Genomic DNA, 18,170 nt, shown 5'->3' with positions numbered 1-18,170 from the left:
TTTTTAAATTAAGGTATAATTGATATCCAGCATCCAAACAGCAGGGGAAATCATGGGGGGCAGGTGAGAGTGTGGCTATGGCAAAAGTATGGTGTGTGAGATGTATATGTGTGTGTGCTCATGTCTGTGTGTGTTGATAGAATACTACTGTTTAAAGCATTTGAATTTCAAAGACCAGTAAAATTTCAAATAATCACTTTGAAGACAAACACAGTTATCTTTTTATTTTGCCAACATTTTTCTAGATTCCTACCTTAGTTGATACTTTCACTCAATGAAAGCTCTTATCCCATGAAAATTATATCAGTCTAGATGTCTGTAAAACATATGATACCAAAAATAGCATAATTGCTTGGGATGCTACCATTTTTCCTCAATAAGCCAAATATTTTGCGCCAACTATATTGCTACTTAGAATGACTAGCATATCTATTAGTAAAATATCTGTTTATGCTCACATGAAATTGAATGTGAGCTTGAACTGGAGTTGTAAAAAGATTTTATTCATTTGCTTTTGATTCTCAGTTTTATTTAAAAGGGTGAAGCAGCAGAAAATGATTAGTGTTTAACACTTTATTGGTTTCAAAAAAAAGTCACAGCACATACCTTTCACCAGCACACAGCAGTGCGCGTATGTAGTGTCCGGGTTCTTGAAACTTTTATTGACCTACCAGACCATTCAAATGCAACAAATAGTAAATTACACTTCAATGCCTAATAGGTTAATGAATGGTTTTTTGTTTACTTATTATTAAAGTAGCCTTCACATATGTTTACATTGATATTTCTGCAGACTTTGATCTTATGGATAAATTCTATGATAGCCTAAACATATTCTAAGATGTAGTACATTAAAAAATTTTTAACCTATGGATGATTATTGCCATTTTTATAAAGTTATTTTATATCAGAAAGATCATTTGTAGGTTTGGAGAGGCATATATTTTGGTTACACATTTCCTATTTTTAGAGCCTTTTGTTTTTAACAATATGCCTTCACATAAAATTTTTAACTTTTCTTTAGCACATAAAGTGCATTTAAATATTAACATCTCTCTAACCTTTAAAACTAAAGCAGTAAACTAAACATTTTAATTATTATAAAATTTTGAACTTTTGCTAGGAAAATGGGATTTTAAGACAGATGTGGAAATTAAACTTACTTATAAATGAAGTCTCTCCTAAGTAACCTCTACGTTTAAGAACGACATCCAGGAATTTGGAGTCCTCGTTGATTAGGTAATATTCCTTTTCAAAGGAGATCCATGCCCAGTTCAGATGAAAATGCTGCTTGGTTAACTTGTTTCCACCTGGAAAACAAAAATTTAAAGCACCAAATTTATGCTTTCTTGAATGAATGACCTTAAAAATTCCACAGACTACTTTAATGATGCAACATTAAGAATCACTAAAGGTACTTGGTTTGATACACAACTTTAGGTTAAATAATGGAGATACAGCTTACTGTCCAGTGATTGTTGTACAGAAATACAATAGCTGACATAATTCTTCACAAAATTTCTTGATCTTTAGGAGGGTAAGTTGACAAGGGGGAAGGAATGCACAACTACCAAAAGCAATTTAGTTTAATCATAGAATCAATATCCAAGTTGCAGGATGACTTACTTTCCACAAGGTGCCGCTAGAGAGCAGGTTTTTCTATAAAGAAGGCTGCAACGCTCATTTGTGATGCTAAAAACGCAGACAAGACTTCACGAATAACTTTTTCTGGTTCACTTGTTCACAATTGGGTCGAAGGCTTTAAATATAATCATTTAAGAAACAAACAAACAAACAAACAAACAAACAAACAAACAAACAAATATTCCTTCCCTACCTCCCTTGCCCACTATATTCCACTTCATTCCTTAGAGCAAACAAACAGCTCTTTTCATTGATTACGTTCTGCTATGAAGATAAGCTTTCTCCTCCCACCTTTCTACCAAAATGGAGCCGGCTGCCTAACAAGAGGAAATAAACCTTGCGTGCGATCTCTTATGTGAAAGCTCTGTGTTGGGTGAATGAAAGGAGAAATGTTTATCAGCAGATCACTCTGCACATATGCCTCTACATCCTTTGATCTACACCAATTACTTCAGAGGAAGGTGAGGTTTATAAACAAAGGCATCAGTAATTTCTTTTAAGTCTTTCTGTAAAGGGTGGAAAAGAGCGCATATAATAAACACAGCTAGAAGCCCAATTTTAATTCCAGTTTCTTCTCTTCTGAGTTCACGTAGAGAGAACTACATTAGAGAAAAAGAAACGAGACCAGGAAACCATGAAGCTTTGTCCATTTGGCGGACAACAAATCTGCACAAAGGGAAACATAGTGAGTGAAAAAAACAGGAAAAATATATTCATCTTTGCTAGAAATTTTTAAAAATAAAAATTGCAGCAATTTTGAGTTATCAATTGTTATGTACTAAAGATTAAAGAGAACACACAGTACAAATGACATTCTGAAGGAAAAATTGTTTTTCTAGTTTATTGTTGAGTGTACTTCTATATCCCTGATTATAGGATTAATTCTTTCTTTATTTAAATACCTGTGTCTGCTTTCTTTCTTTATTTAAATACCTGTGTCTGCTTCTAACTGCCTGAGTACCCCATGGCACGCACTGGTCAAATTCGTCTTTCCAGTCTCCAAGTCCCATGCAATGCCTGGGACACAATGAAGACTAAAGACTTATTCTTTGAAGAAACCTATGGAATAATATGAATTTTAGTAAAATGGCTACTTAGTAACTCCTGCTTGTTTTTTACCTTTTGCGTAACAGTTTTCAGCTTACGCAAAGCACATACTACAGGTTTTTTGACTTGTGTCTAATGACTTCAGACCTATGCAGCAACTCGTGTTCAACAAATTAATTTTATTTTACGGTTCTGTGTACTTTATTTCTATTTATTTTCCCCTATGTCCAAGAGTAAGAGATCACTAAGTATATAGTTTCTCTATTTCTCTAAATTTTGGCACTTTTTAGCTAATTTTAAGATTTGATTCTAATCCTTTCCTGAAATATCACAGAAATTATCACCTTTCTTCTAGATATTACATGTTTTAAGAATACTAAGTCAATAAAACCTCCTTTCCATGACACTCTATATGAAACAGCAAGCCCCAATGCAAACCCCAGTCCTCTCTAGTCCTTTATACTAATTAACTATTCTCTACAGTGCTTTCCACAACCTCATATCTTATACATGTTTACTTTTTCTGTTTGTTCACTTTGTCTCCCCCTATTGTAACACATGATCCAGGAGTGTAGGCTTACTTTTAGAAAAATGTCTATTAGGTGAATTAGACATTCTAATGTCTTAGTTGAAAGAAATTCAGTAGTGCTTCATTTTTCTGGTGATATAAATGTCCCATATAAATGTAACATAACTTGATACTGAGTCTTTTTTTCTAAATATAATTTATTTTTTAATGACACCTTTTCTAAATGTCTTGCATATTTCTATTCTTGGATACTATATAAAGATTTTAAGTGACTACCTGTAAATGTGAACTGCTGGAATTTGTGTTATCCAAGTGGCACTACGAGGGATTATTGGCAACTAAAATTCTATTTAACCCTTCTGTTCTGTTATGAAGTAGTATGGATGGTTTTAGGGACAGCTAATTTCATCATTACTTACAGATTTTAAAAAAACTTATTTTCTTGTTGGTGCTTATTTTCTGGAAGGATGAGTGTGCCAGATTAATGCTTAATCAGAGATTTTGAGTGGCACACCACTAAATAAGTTTGCCAAGATTTCATATGTCAGCCACTTTGAGGTTTTATTTTAAATAAAATTCAAAAACAATGCCAAGAAACTTTGCTTTGTGATTTAGTAACCTGCTCTAGGGTAATTGTTTTATATGTTCAGCATTCACTCTCAACCAGGGATTTTTAAGTAGAGAATTTTTTGTTAGAGAATATGAAGTTAAGTATATAAAGTTTAACTCTGCATAGAATTAAATGCTATATAACTTCTGATTTATATACAAATAAATCTTTTTATGTTTCAAAATTTATAAATCTGTAGGTACTACTTCTTATTCAAGACTGATATGGGAGTTTGAGGAACTAAGCTGTAGGTTATTGAAATTTATTAAAATTGACCTTGAACAATTGAATGGAAAGATACATTATTTATTCATTTATTACATAACCATGCAAATTCCTCTAAAACCTCAATATATGGCCATAATACATGTTTATATTTTAAATAACAACAGCTACAGCTTACTAGATATGAAATTTTAGGTGAAGTTAAACAGCTTAAAAAAACAGAGATTTTTACTTTATGATTCTTTGCCTTTCTAAAGTAGATTCTGTTATCTGTGATGTACAAGGATCAAGTTTCAACATTTCACTGCAAATTAAAGTCTGTAACTTGTGTCATAAATCCATCCAACAGGTGTCTGACAACTGATGACCACACTCCCAAATACTTTGTCTCTGACAACTAAAGCCATTAAGTTTTTAATGAAAATACCTCTTTTGAACATTTCCAGCTGGGATTTAGGCTTCTTCATTTTCTTTTTCAATGGGAATGCAACAGAATTTTTTTATTTATCATTTATTTATTTATTTATTTATTTATTTATTTATTTATTTATTTTTTAGAATAACAATTACAACCTTTAATTAGCTCTCCCTAAACATAGGGCTGCCTGATTTTTCTGAAGACAGAGTATAATAGTTCTTCACTATGAAAATTGTGTTACAACTTTGACTTGTGCTTGTTAAAGGGTAATTTCTGGGTATCCATTTAGGTGTGACAATTTTTTTTCAAAAATTTTTGACAATTTTTTTCTTTAAGTAAGGGTGGTTATCAATAGAACATAATTCTATTGGTAATATTTTTCTAGCTTGCTAAGATTTTTTAGATTGCTGAAAACCATTTGCCCATAAAAAAGTTAGCCTAGAAGCTAAACTGGAAATCAAATATACAGATATATTAAAAGATGTATGTCATCTTTTAAATCAGCAACAGAAATAAATATTTACATTAAAAAGATTAATATAACAACATTATCTAATTTATTGGGAAAATTAAATAATTTGATTTTTAAGCAGTCTTGTTCTCTTAGAAGACAAGGACAGTAGTTAGTGACCATGCATCTATCATCGACATCAATGTTACTAATTAAACAAAATACAAAAATTAAAGTTAAAATAAAAGATTTATTTTCTTGCTACTTCTGTGCTACGATGATCTTTTAAACTTTGCTTTACCCTAGACTCTTCCATATAAGAATCTCTGAGAGCTCCTGATATCCTGTCCTCTGGCTCTTAGAGTCAGGTGGATTTTACAGTTTATTGAAAACCACCCAGTGCTAAACTGAAGCCAACTTGGCTTTTAAACATATTTTCTTCTGCCTCCAGAAGTTGGCATTCAACTATGGGAGATGGCACAAGTACATAGATAATGTGTATAAACTAGAGATTGACAAATGCTTCTAGAGAGGCACTGATAGTGAGCTATGGGTGTTCACAAGAGTGAGGGATTACCTTAATCTGAGGGGATCAAAGACACATTGGAAGAGACAGTGTTTCAACTGGGCATTAAGTACCGAGTGGTATTCGGACATCCAGAGAGATGGGGGAAGGTGTTTCTGGAAGATTCAGTAAGAATAGAGATAAGAAATCCAGTAGAAAAGGAACTTTAAGCAGTTCAATTTGGTAGGAGCTCAGGACATTTACTAAATGTTTATTTCTTTTTTTATCTTGACCTAAGGCAGCAAGCTGTGCCTTAGTAAGACTGATAGAGCTCCTAAATAACAAGGAAATAGACCCAGAAAATTGTCAGTAGATTTTATAATTTTGTAGACTACTTACTAATTCCAATGATTATTTTAGTTTAATATTAAGCTATTGAAAACCTACTGGCAATACAACTTTTGATAATTAATATATCATTTTCTACCTCCGTTTTGTACACATCCACCCCCATCATTACAACTGCCATACACATTCTGAAAAAGAGGCGGCACAGAACAAAGTGTCAGATCCACAAAGAAATACAGAGAATATATATAGAAATGTATTGAAAGAGAAGAAGTGTGATAAAGACCCAGTGATGGAGAGAAAAGGCACAGCACAAACTGACCTTTATTCAGTACATACGATTTTGTATGTATACAAACTTGTGGTGGTCTTTTATGCTGTTCTCAGGAAAGGCACATCCTCCATAACCAAAAGCATAAATGGGGCTATGATATCTTGGTAATGGAATCGAGCTCAAGTTCACACAATACTCTATTTTCTTCTGTAGGCTCTAAAGATAAAAAGTTACCAGATGATTTGGGGGGGTGGTGTGTGGGGGATGGAGCTGGCAAATACACCACTATTCACCTGAGAAGCCAAGAAGAGCATGACCACCCACTATACTGCATGTGGTTTTGCTCCTTAGGGAAATGTTCTGATGACATACACGCCCACGAATGGTATGCAATGGGTATTTGTACATGAGATTCCAAAGACTTGCATTCCTATTCATCTACTATACCAGAGGTTGATATACAATCATGTAATCACACACAAACTTCATTTCATTTTTTTCATATAGTTTTTTCTGATTCAAGCTGATTTTGCCCAGGTAATAGCATTGCGACTTTCTTGCTTTTTCTACCCTCTACCTTTGTATGTCTGCTTCTTTAATCACTAAGCCTTTAAGACATAAGATTTATCAAGCTGGATATAGTGACTAGGATTCCTGGCAGAGCTGTGGTGATACTGTAGGACTGGGATTATTGTGGAGAAACTTACCCTTGGGTGGAAGCATGGCCTTTGACTAACCAGAATTGAAACGATATTGTCAATGACTAATAATAAGAGTCCCCGACCGAAAACAACTGGAACTTACTGGAGTATAGGTATAAATTGGCTGAATGTCAGCTTAGCCTTGAGGACCCTGAACTGCTTGGAGAGGAGGGCTGGACACCTGGGGGCCATGGTCAGGGTGATTTTGATAACATGTACATTATCTTAATGCATCTCACAATAACTCTGTGTGTTAGACTTTTTCATATTCTATGGATCACTGTCAGGCTAAATTACTCATTTTAAATCCTTAAGTATGCGATAGATCTAGGATTCAAATGTAGCCTGCTAGTAAATCATAGAAAAGTTAACACAAGCTAATGGTAAGATTCTCTTGCTTTATAAATGAATTTGGGGCCATAGTTAAAAATCAGGGAAGATAATAGAAAAATGCTTCTTCCAGGCAGAATGATGTGCTCCATCAGGCCACAGCTGGGTCAGAGTCGGCAAGTCTGAGCCTGCAGGGATCCTCCACATTTCTCTAAGTATGGCCCCTTCCTCCAAACCCATCCATTAAAAGAAAAGAAAGAAAAGAAATGTGCTTATTTTTCAGCCTGTAACCAAAAGAATGAAAAAGGGGAGACTCATGTGTTTACGTCTCCTAACTTAGGGCTTAAAAATATTTCCTTAATCAAATCAATTTACTTGTGCAGTATTAGCTTTCCTAATTAGAAGTTTAAACCCAGTGGAATGAAAAACTTCACTGTTGGTATGCACACCTAGAATAAGGAAATCAGGTGTACATCTACGGAGGACAAAGAACAAAGCAAACATATAATTGCAAGGTGAACTCTCATTTACAACATGCACATTACTAGCTGATCATGTGCAGTCTAAAAAGCTAACTTAGTCATTTTAATGCTGTAATATGAGTGACTAAGGAAATTATTTTTCTGAAAATGGAAGTGTGATACTGTATTTTAAACAAGAACACGAAATTAATTCAAGAAATAATTATGTTGGTGAACGAGACAAATATAAACTCCAAGCATTTTAGAGAAAGAATAAACCCTGGATTGCATCTTTTATCACTGCCTCATTTTACCAAGATTCAGAAAGGCTGTGATTTAAATAAGATTATAAAGCAGCTATTTGCAAATGAGAAATAAATTCCCAGGGTTTTTCACTCTTAGTCTAGTAGTCTTGCCATCTAATATATTATGATCTCAAATATTGTTTTTAAGCACAAAATCATAAAAACTGTGTTTAAAATGATATGAAGTTATAATTTATGTACATAAATTATATATATTATGTAATATATGTATATGTGTAAATATACACATTCTCCTGCCTTTGGGGAAAGGAATAAATACAAAACAAAACACTTGGTGCAGCAAGACTTCATGCATGCACCGCCTGAAGCAACATATAAATTTATTAGATCTCTGGCAACACATTCTTAAAATAAACTTAATAGCCCTCAGGTCTCTGTTCAAACCAAAGCCTAATTCCTTTTGTGGCGCCAGACATCTCCCCCCCACCCCAAGGAGATTTTGCAGGGAAATAAAAGCAATGGTTCTCTGAGCACCTTTCAGAGTAACCGGTTTAGCACCATTTAGTTAATTCTGTAAAGTGAGGTTGTTTTCTAATTTCTATTTGTATAATAGCACCATGCACATTATTATAAGACACAGCCATTAACAAGGATTAAGTTTGAACTATATTTTGGATTTCCTTTTGAAAATGTGTTACATCCACATTGAGACAAAAATATAAAAGAGAGAAAACAAAAAACAAACAAACAAAAAACCCCAGAAGTGCCTTATCTGATTGTTAAAAAAAGAAACCACCTTTAACCTATCTTGTTTCTCTTTTTACCAAAAGTTCAATTCTATGGCTGGGCTAGGGGATTAAGGTGAGATAACGGCATAAAAGCAATTCTATGAATTAAAATATTGCAAGTGAGTTTTAACTTGAAATTCTAGAATGGTTGAGCTAAATGAGAACTCCCTGAAGATGTTTTTAGGTTAATCTGTTATTACTGTTGTTTTTAAATCTGAGTTGGTAACATGTTCATAGGTATATTTCTTCTCAGCAGCCAAATCACTAATTAGAAGTTTTAGATTTCTGGACTTAAAATTAAAAAGAAATATGTTGGATTCCTGGCTATTGCTCCTGTGCAAACTAAAAAAGTCTTTTCATTGATGTCTGTCAAGGATGAAAGGAGAGAGGGAAGGAGGAAGGAGGAGGAAGAGAAAGAGAGGAGGACAAAGAAGAGAGAGGATGGAGTATAATACCATTAATGTCATTTATTTGTTTTTCACATTTTTCATTTATTTCAGATTAGCTTTACAAAGGTAACTTTTGTACTTGTGTATTATTTACTTAGTCAAATCCTTTCGTGACTGCTCTAATCCTCTAGAAATTATGCCAGAGCTACAAATATACCCTTATTTGGTGATTTTACTGTCTCTGATTAATATAAAAGCCATTCATTTACATATTTACCCACCATAAGAAAAAAAAGGCACAATAAGTATAAAAACAAGTTGGTATGGCCTTAGAGCACCAGACTTTGTAGGAAACAGATTTAGACAACATATAGCAATGTATGTTTTTGAACAGAGTTCAGAGTGTACATGTTATGAAGAATAATAATGGTTCACATACAGTCCCTTTGGTAAGACTTAGCTTCTAGTAAGTAGGTAAACCAAAATCCTAAAAAATTATAATAGGAAATGTAAGATAAAACTGTGAACATGTAGTACCTGGGGTTCAGAGGAGGGACAGGAGGACATTTAACTGAAGAGTTCACTAAAAGCTTGGCGCAATGGGTGCTATGGAGGGACCCTGAGGGGAAAGAATCATAAGAAAACAGGTTCAGGAGAACAGCATTGTGTGAAAAGCAATATAATTGTCCAGCATTGTAGAGTTTGTGGAAGCAAAGCAAAGAAAGAAGAGGTATATTGAAAAGTGAGGGAGCAACAAAGAAAACTTGGTGGAGAGAAGACATAATCTGAATTACTCTTTAAGAAATATTAATTTGGTAGAATTATTCAAGGATTTGTTAGAATAAAGATGGGCCAGGAATCAAAGACATCACTCACAAATAACCCCAAAATTAGATTTCCTGCCAGTGGAAGAGAAAATTTACATTATGTTACAAACAAGTCTATAAATATTGCCATAAGGAAAATAAAAGTTTTGTCCAAATTAGGAATCCTTAGAATATTAAAATCTACCCACAAACAAATAAAATAACTAACCAAAAATATGCCCACCATACGTAGTCAATATCATGAATACTTTAACTAGACGAACTGTTGTCTAATGGCCACATCACAGAATTCCTTCTTATTAAAATTCTTTTGGCAAGTAATTTTGTATGAATGAAAGTCAAGAAATGAAGGGCCCTATTCCTCCAGTAAACTTTAGCAAAAAGGTCTACAATCTACACTTTTTAATAAGTGTGTTTTAGAAAGGCACTGATGTCCTTTTAAAACTTTGAAAAACAGTGTTATGTTTGAAAAATAATTTATAACTTGGATACTAGCTTTCAAACAAAAGTAACTTTTTGGCTAGAAAAAGTTCATGTTTAATTTTCTATTCCTGTCTGTTTAAACAAAATTACTTTTTTTTCTTTTTTTTCTGAAGAAGAAATATATTAGTAATTGGAAGCCATTATTAGTAGCAAGGATAAAATATTTCAGTAATCCTTCAATGGTCTTCTGGGTTAAGAACTTCTAAATAAACATCATCAGCAAGCTTTCTGAGTAATTTTCATAAGTATTATATAATAAGTCAGGGTAAGAAACCAAGACCTTTATCTGAAGTTCCTAATTTAGGTATTCTATGTATTCAGGGTTTTGAAATTCAGGCCTTATTTAAATATACTTAAATTTTGAAGTTCTAACATTTTTTTTTTGTCCATAAGAAAATGGTATAAAGGAAGGTAATCTAAGAGCTCATTCATTTAGAGCAGTAAAAAGTAACAATGACTGTATTTTTTGGAGAAATTTTGGATCTAAGTATCTATTTAGTAAAAATCCAAATGCATATCATAGATAAAATTCTCTCTCTCTCTCTTCTTTCCCATTTTCTCTCCCCCCGCCCCCACTTAAAAAAATGAGGATCAATGTGACAAAATTCTCTTTTAGGCCAAGATAAACCACATTTTTCTTCTTTTGGTTAATATACAATGCTTGTGGCATATAATGCTTGTGGCGTTTTATGAACATTCTGAGGAATTGAGACTGCAGAGAATTCGTGGGTTGCAGAAACATTTAAAGGCATACTTGGAAAGCCAATGCATTGACTTTACAACTCGTAACATAGTTTAAACCAGTAGTTCTTTTCTGTGGGAATGTAAATGATTTTACCCTCTTAGGGACATTTAGAATATTGGGAGACATTTTTGGTTATCACAAAGGGGGAAATTGAGAGAGTAGTCTAGTGGGTAGAGGCCAGTGAGACCAGGGACCCTACTATGCACAGGTCGGTCAGACCCCTTACCTCAACAAAGAATTAAATTACTTGGCCCAAAAAGGTCAATTTTGCTGCTGAGAAACCCTGGTCTAAACTTATTATATTCTGATATACTAACATATATAACCTAATGTAAACATTATCTGACTTTTCTCTATAAATTCCATGTTTTCTTATGAATTAATAATACATGTGGTAAAATGATAAACATGCAGAACTTTTTAAATCCACCATTGATATGGAAAAGTTTCCAGTACAAAGGGTTTATTATCTTGCTGCAGGAAGTAGCTGAGCCAGTAGCTTTCTTATTCAGTCAAAATTTATGACTAATCTAGGAAGTTAGGAGTGAGAATCTTGAGAAATGCACCAAACTGTGTAAAAGTGATACTCTATGTATAATTTACATTTTAATATGAAATCAAATATGTGGGCAATGATTTCCATTCTAGAGTGTTTTACCAGATTAGGATTCACCAGAACAGCTTAGAGTTGAAACTATGAAGTAGAGAGGCTTCCTAAGGTCATTGTAGGAAGGGACAGCCAGGCACAGAAGACGAGTTGTTCAGTTTTTCATGCCTTTTTGTAGCTGAAAGGAAAAATGCTACATATTCAAATGCACATGTGTGCTTTTGTGTACACACACACACACACACACACACACTTACTTTTGCCTTTATAAAGAATGAAAACATTGTCCAAAACATTCTCTAGAAATATACAACATAGTCCTTTATCTGGTTTTCCACTGGACAATTTAGGGAAACATTTCCCAACATGTTTTTTCAAACCTTATTTTTCCTGTTTGTTAATAGGTATTATGTTGAAGAATGACTCTAAGTCAACTAGGAGGAATATAGCCTGGGATTAAGCTATGTAAACAAAATTCTTTATTGAAGCAATTCTTTGGGCCTTTAATATGGAAGTGTACATTTAGTACATACAAGAAAGGAATAGAGCAGCATTTCTCAAACTCATTTTATCAGGGAACCTATTTCTGAAGGTATCATGTGGGGTTCTATTCCACAGAATAAACTCTGGGACAAGTTGGCTCAGAGTATAAACCATTTAAAATCCAGATATGAGCAGAGAGTCTTGTGTACTATCAATCACATCCAAGTGACATGATTTTCAACTGTCCATATTTAACACCGTAAGCTGGAATTGCACTTCATAATATTGAGGAATGAACACCAATAAAATTAAGGGATTTTTCCCTCCTATCAGCTGTACAAATTCTGGTTCTAGGGACTTCTACTTTCTAATCCAAAGAGCAAAGTAAATATGTTAGCTTGTAGAATGCCAAGAAAATTAAAACTAAGTTCAAGTAAACACATTGACTACTGGTATACCTGTTTCTTAGAGATCACATTTATGGTTGGAGACACATATGCTGTGTGTGTGTGTGTGTGTGTGTGTGTGTGTGTGTGTGTGTGTGTGTGTGTGTGTGTGTGTCTTAACAGCATAGTCTTCATCGCTTTTTTTTAATTAGTCTAATGTGGGATCAGATGTCAGAAGAGGCTAAGCTTAGGATTTTGGCCAGTTCCCAAAAGACAGCTAACATCACCAATAATATACAATGAGCCATGCCAGCCTCCAATTTTCAGTTAGATCTTACTCCCTGTGGATATTTGAACCCTACGATCTGCCCAACTCTGATAAAGGATTTAAAGGCTTACCAAGAAGAATATTTCTGAAGCTATTAAAACAGCCAGCAGGAGAGGAATGGGCTAAACTGAGTTTTGGAAAGAGGATAATGTTATAACAAAAACTTTAAGGCTGATAAACAAATAAAAAGTTTGAAAGTACATTGTTAGTCTGTACTTCTTCCTTACCCTGAGTAGGAACTACTTCCCATGAGAATATTAATAAATACAACAGCTCTTGTACTCATCAGTTTTAGAAAGAAGCAGAAAGACATCTTTCAGTCATTGATTCACATTTTAACTGGTTGCTGTAATGATATTAAGCAGTTCTACTGGGGAATATCTTTTATTCACTGAAGAACCAAATGAAAATAAATTGTTCACTGTCACTTATGTTATTAACGTTCCCTTCTTTTAGTAGACTCTGTACTCCCATCTTAACATTATTCCTGAAATCTTCCAGGGGCCTGAAATAATGAGACAAACTGAACTCTGCAGGCTCTGGGTGAATCAAGTAGGAGAAACCTTACCACATACAGTTTTTTGGGAAATAGTATAATGGTAAAAAACATACTATCCACACTGAGAAAAACCTGTTCAAGTATGCTAAGTATAAAGTTGGCTGAAGCATCCCTGGATTGTATCATAAATGTAGATTTGGATAAGAGGAGACTCCCACATAAGGGTATGTCTGTGAGTAAGCTGGATGAGACTGTCCATGGACTTGGTGGCATCAAATTTGTTCATCAGAAGCTTGTTTTGCTTACTTACTCCTTCCTTCCAGTGTTTATATAGATAAACTTGCCAAATATGTTGAATTATATACACATGAAATGTTACAGTTATTTGCCATCCTAGTTCAAAGTCTAAATTATCTTAGAAATCCTAGTTCAGACCTTGATATTGGGCCATTTCCACTAACAATATGATTGTCATTGCTCTGACAATTAATTAACAGTTGCATTAATTCACAAGTGTTTGCTCTTGCCAATTTAGAAGATAGGGGACCAAGTTAAACCTTAATTTAAGTTCTAAACTTAAAACTCATTGGAAGAACAATTGTAGTGTACTAAAGATCAAGGGTTGACGTTCATGGCTAGAAGATTACACACAGATTAAACACAGATGCTTCTACTCTCTCTGGAAGCCCCACAAAATTATAATCCCTTAAACAATAAACTAGCATAATCCAAAAACAAAGAGAATAGGAAATAATAGTAGAGCAAACATATTTGAAAGCTAGAAAGCAGATGAGAAAGTGTAGCGGACTAAGAAAATTACAGAAAATAAAAAATGAAATCAGCAATGGGAAAAGTCAGAGACCTAATTTGTATCTAAGGACCCTAAATAGGCTCAGAAATTGATGATATCAGGTAGCTCCTCACAGCTAGCCTCTATTTTGTCCTCTGTCAAATTCTCATTCTGGTTTTCATTCTAGTCCACATAATTTCTGTATATCAGGAATCTGATCCCATTTCTCACTTTCACAATCCTTATACCATGGCAGAAATACTTAAAGGTAGATTTGCAAGTGCATATTTTTGTAGAGCTCTTATAGTTGCATCCGTCTGTATTCAACTATCCTAAATGGATCTTTAAAACACATTTGCTGGGTAGGAACTCTAAACATAAATTCAATAACTGGTAGAGATACTTAAAACCTGAATAGTTGAGAATGCTGTAAGCAAGAACTATTGACAGACAGGAAAATGACTATCTAATTGGTATTGTAATTAAAGTGCTGCTTTGCCTGATTTTATTTCAATAATTCAAATATATATTTTTAGTGGTTTACACATAGTGTATTTCAATCAACAGGTATATTTTTCATCATCAATATTTATTAGAAGAACAATAGATAAAATAATCAGAAACATTTCAGTGTCTTCTCTATTTCCAGACAACATATTAGTCTTCAGCCTACAATTACATACTTTGGCTTTGGAAGATTTTACACTGGTGTTTTGATTAAATAATTCCCACACTTACATCCTCACAAAAATGCGTGCCTTGGCTCAAAAAAAAAATGATATGGATGATAGAGGCTCTGTTCTTCCCTCTGGTGACCAAATCGCCTAAGATCTAGATAAACAAGTCATACAACTAGGGAGAAATCTAAGAAATCACCCTGCAATGGCAGAAGGTAGGACGAGGTGAGGATGTGGGGCTGCCCAGTCCCCAGTGACTGAGTAGGATGGAGGCTGCAGCAGCAGCAGCGGCAGTGGCAGTGGCAGATGCCTCTTAAAGGGGCCCTGTCTGTGAGAGGACTTTTGTGGTGATGGACCTACTTGCTCTAAGCACCAGTGCCAGTTTGATTGCACAAGGAGCATCAGGGACTTAGAGGGGGATACTGAGTTGTCAGAGTGAGGGCTGAGGGGAGAGTTGCTCTGTACAGAAGTGCCGGCAGTATCTATTGTTCCTCTGTTGAGCCCACCCCAGTTTTAGTGTGCGGACTCAGCACCACCATAGCCAAGATGTCATCAAACTAGATAACAGAGGTCACTCAGCCCAGAGGATTCCCTGAAACTCCGCCTCCCCCAGCTCGGGCCCCACCCAAGCACATCCAGTTGTGTCCTCGGCGAGTCAGGTGCTCCTTGCTGAGCAGCGCCTAGACTCATACTGGTGGTAGCTGGCCTCAGTTTCTGGTGTAGTCTTTTGATGCAACTATAAGCACAGCATCTGTGGATTGCTTGCTGAATCTTAACAGGTGGTCCCGGAGTGGTACAGGCTGAAGCTAAACTTGACATGCAGCTGAACCCCTTTCAAGACTTTTTCACTGGACACCTACCACACAAAGCTGCACTAATAAGACCAGGAGACTTAAGAGCTTTGCTTTGTATGTAGAAACAGACACAGAAAGGCAGCCAAAATGGAATGACAAAGAAGTAGAAACCATAAGAGAACAGACTAAAGATCCAGGAATAATGGAGTAAAGCAATCTAACAGATGCAGAGTTCAAAACTCTGGTTATAAAGGTTCTCACTGAACTTATGGGAAGTGTAGATGAATTCAATGAGAACTTCAACAAAGAGATAAAAAAACTTAAAAATGGAAATGGAAATTATAAAAGGGAACCAGTCAGAAATGAAGAACACATTATCTAAGATGAGAAGCATATTAAATGGAATAAACAAAGTGACTAAAGAAGAGGATCAAATGACCTATATAGAGGATGGAAAAGCCAAGGACACTCAATCAGAATGGCAAGAAAATAGAAGCCAAGACTATAATACTATTTTAAGGAGCCTATTGGACACTATTAAATGTAAAAATATCTGTGTCATAGGGGTACCCGAAGGAAAACAAGATGTTGAACAGTCTTTGAAGAAATAGTGATAGAAAACTTCTCTAACCTGGTGAAGGAAATAGACATAAAACCTCAGAAAACTTCTCTAACCTGGTGAAGGAAATAGACATAAAACCTCAGAAAGCTCAGAGAGTCCCAAGAAAGAGGAATCCAAAGAGGCCCACACCAAGACACATCATGTTTAAAATGCCAAAGCTTAAAGACAAAGAGAGAATCTTAAAAGCAGCAAGAGAAAAGCAGCTAGTTACCTACAAGGGTGCACCCATAAGACTGGCAGCTGATTTCTCAAAAGAAACTATGCAGGACAGAAGGGCTTGGCACAAAATATTCGACATGGTCAAAACTCAGGATCTACAACCAAGAATACTTTATCCAGCAAAGTTATCATTTAGAGTCGAAGGAAAGATAAAGAGCTTCCCAGACAAAAATAAGCTAAAGGAATTTATCATCACCAAGCCAGTATTATATTGGAAGGACTTCTTTAAGAAGAAAAAACATGTATCAAAAACAGGAATGAAGAATGGTAATAACTACATTTCTATCAACAAGTACCTCAAATAGAAAAGAATTAAGTGCTCCAACCAAAAGATAGAGTGACTGAATGGATAAGAAAACAAGACCCTTACATATGCTGCCTACAAAAGACTCACTTTTTTAAAAAATTAAGTTTATTGGGGTAACATTGGTTAATACAATTATATAATTTTCAGGTGTACATTATCATTTGACATCTGTATATTCTATTGTGTGTTTACCACCCAAAGTCCAGTTTCCTTCAGCTACCGTATATTTGATTCTCTTTACCCATTTCATCTTCCCCCTAAGCCCTATAGTTGACCCCCTTTACCCCATCTACCTCCCCTCCTCTCCCACCCACTAGTAACCATTATTCTATAGTCCTTTAGTAACCACTAGCCTATAGTCCATGTCCATAAATCCAAGAGACTCACTTCAGATTAAAAGACACACACAGACTAAAAGGAAGAAGATGGAAAAAGATTTTGCCTTGATGGATCTAGAAGGTATTGCACTGAATGAAATGGATCAGATAGAGAAAGACAAATATCACATGATTTCACATAGCTGTAGAATCTAAAGAACAAAATCAACGTCAATAATGACAACAACAACAACAACAACAAAAGCGGAAATAAACTTACAGATACAGAGAGTATTTAGAAGGATACTACATGGGAGGGGGGTTGGGGAAAAAAGGCAAAGAAATTAAGAGGTACAAAAGGATAGTTGCAGAATAGACATGGAGAAGTAGAGTGTAGCATGGGGAAAATGGTTAATAATGTCATAATAAATATGTAAGGGGACAGAGGGGTACTAGATTTAGTGGGGTGATCACTTTGTGAGTTATGTGGATTTCTGATCACTATGCTATACAACTGAAACTGGTATATTATTGTATGCCAATTATAATTGAAAAAAAAAAACTCATTGGATTGTACAAAGTAAAAAAATTAAAATTAAAAAAACAATTTAAATGCATGCCTAGAGCAGTGGTCACATAACCTTCCATGTGGATAATTACCTTCCATGATGGATGAACACAGCTGCTTTAACTCAAGTAAAGAAATAAAAACAATGCTTTCAAAAGGTTGAGTCAGTGAGCCTATTAAGTGAAGTGCTAGTAAGGTAATAACTATCTCAGATTTTCAATGTTTCCTAAAAAAAACTGAAAGCAGGTATTGTCAGTACCTTGGTTCACTTCTGACAATGACTTCCTTAGAATATTAGTGGTCCACACTTTGAGTTGTTTGCTATGTATTGCATTTTACACACTCGAGAGCTGACTTTGATTGTCTCTCTATATGGATTTTTCAGAATAATTTATTGAGACCCAAATTTGTGGTAATTTGATGACTCAAGGCTACTAAAGGAGGTCTTCATTAGGGAGAAATTCTGCTTATTTGTAACTTGATAGCCATAATATTTCTTCTATGTTTTAAAATGTATTAGAGTACAGGATCC

The 18,170-nt window shown here is 34.7% G+C and overlaps 1 protein-coding gene across 2 annotated transcripts in view; it reads right to left on the bottom strand.

The window, feature by feature from the left end:
- The window catches only part of FREM2 (FRAS1 related extracellular matrix protein 2), a 271,893-nt gene that overhangs the window by 185,738 nt on the left and 67,985 nt on the right, over positions 1-18,170 (bottom strand). For both annotated transcript variants that reach the window (XM_023526177.1, XM_011385559.2), the window contains one exon: positions 1,164-1,310. In XM_023526177.1, coding sequence (XP_023381945.1) covers positions 1,164-1,310 — 147 coding nt within the window. The remainder of the gene's footprint in view (positions 1-1,163; positions 1,311-18,170) is intronic.

The sequence above is a fragment of the Pteropus vampyrus genome, unplaced genomic scaffold (genome assembly GCF_000151845.1).
Source record: "Pteropus vampyrus isolate Shadow unplaced genomic scaffold, Pvam_2.0 Scaffold737, whole genome shotgun sequence".
Taxonomy (NCBI): Eukaryota; Metazoa; Chordata; class Mammalia; order Chiroptera; family Pteropodidae; genus Pteropus; species Pteropus vampyrus.
Note: the sequence above shows the minus strand (reverse complement) of the source record. Positions and strands in the feature narration are given on the sequence as shown.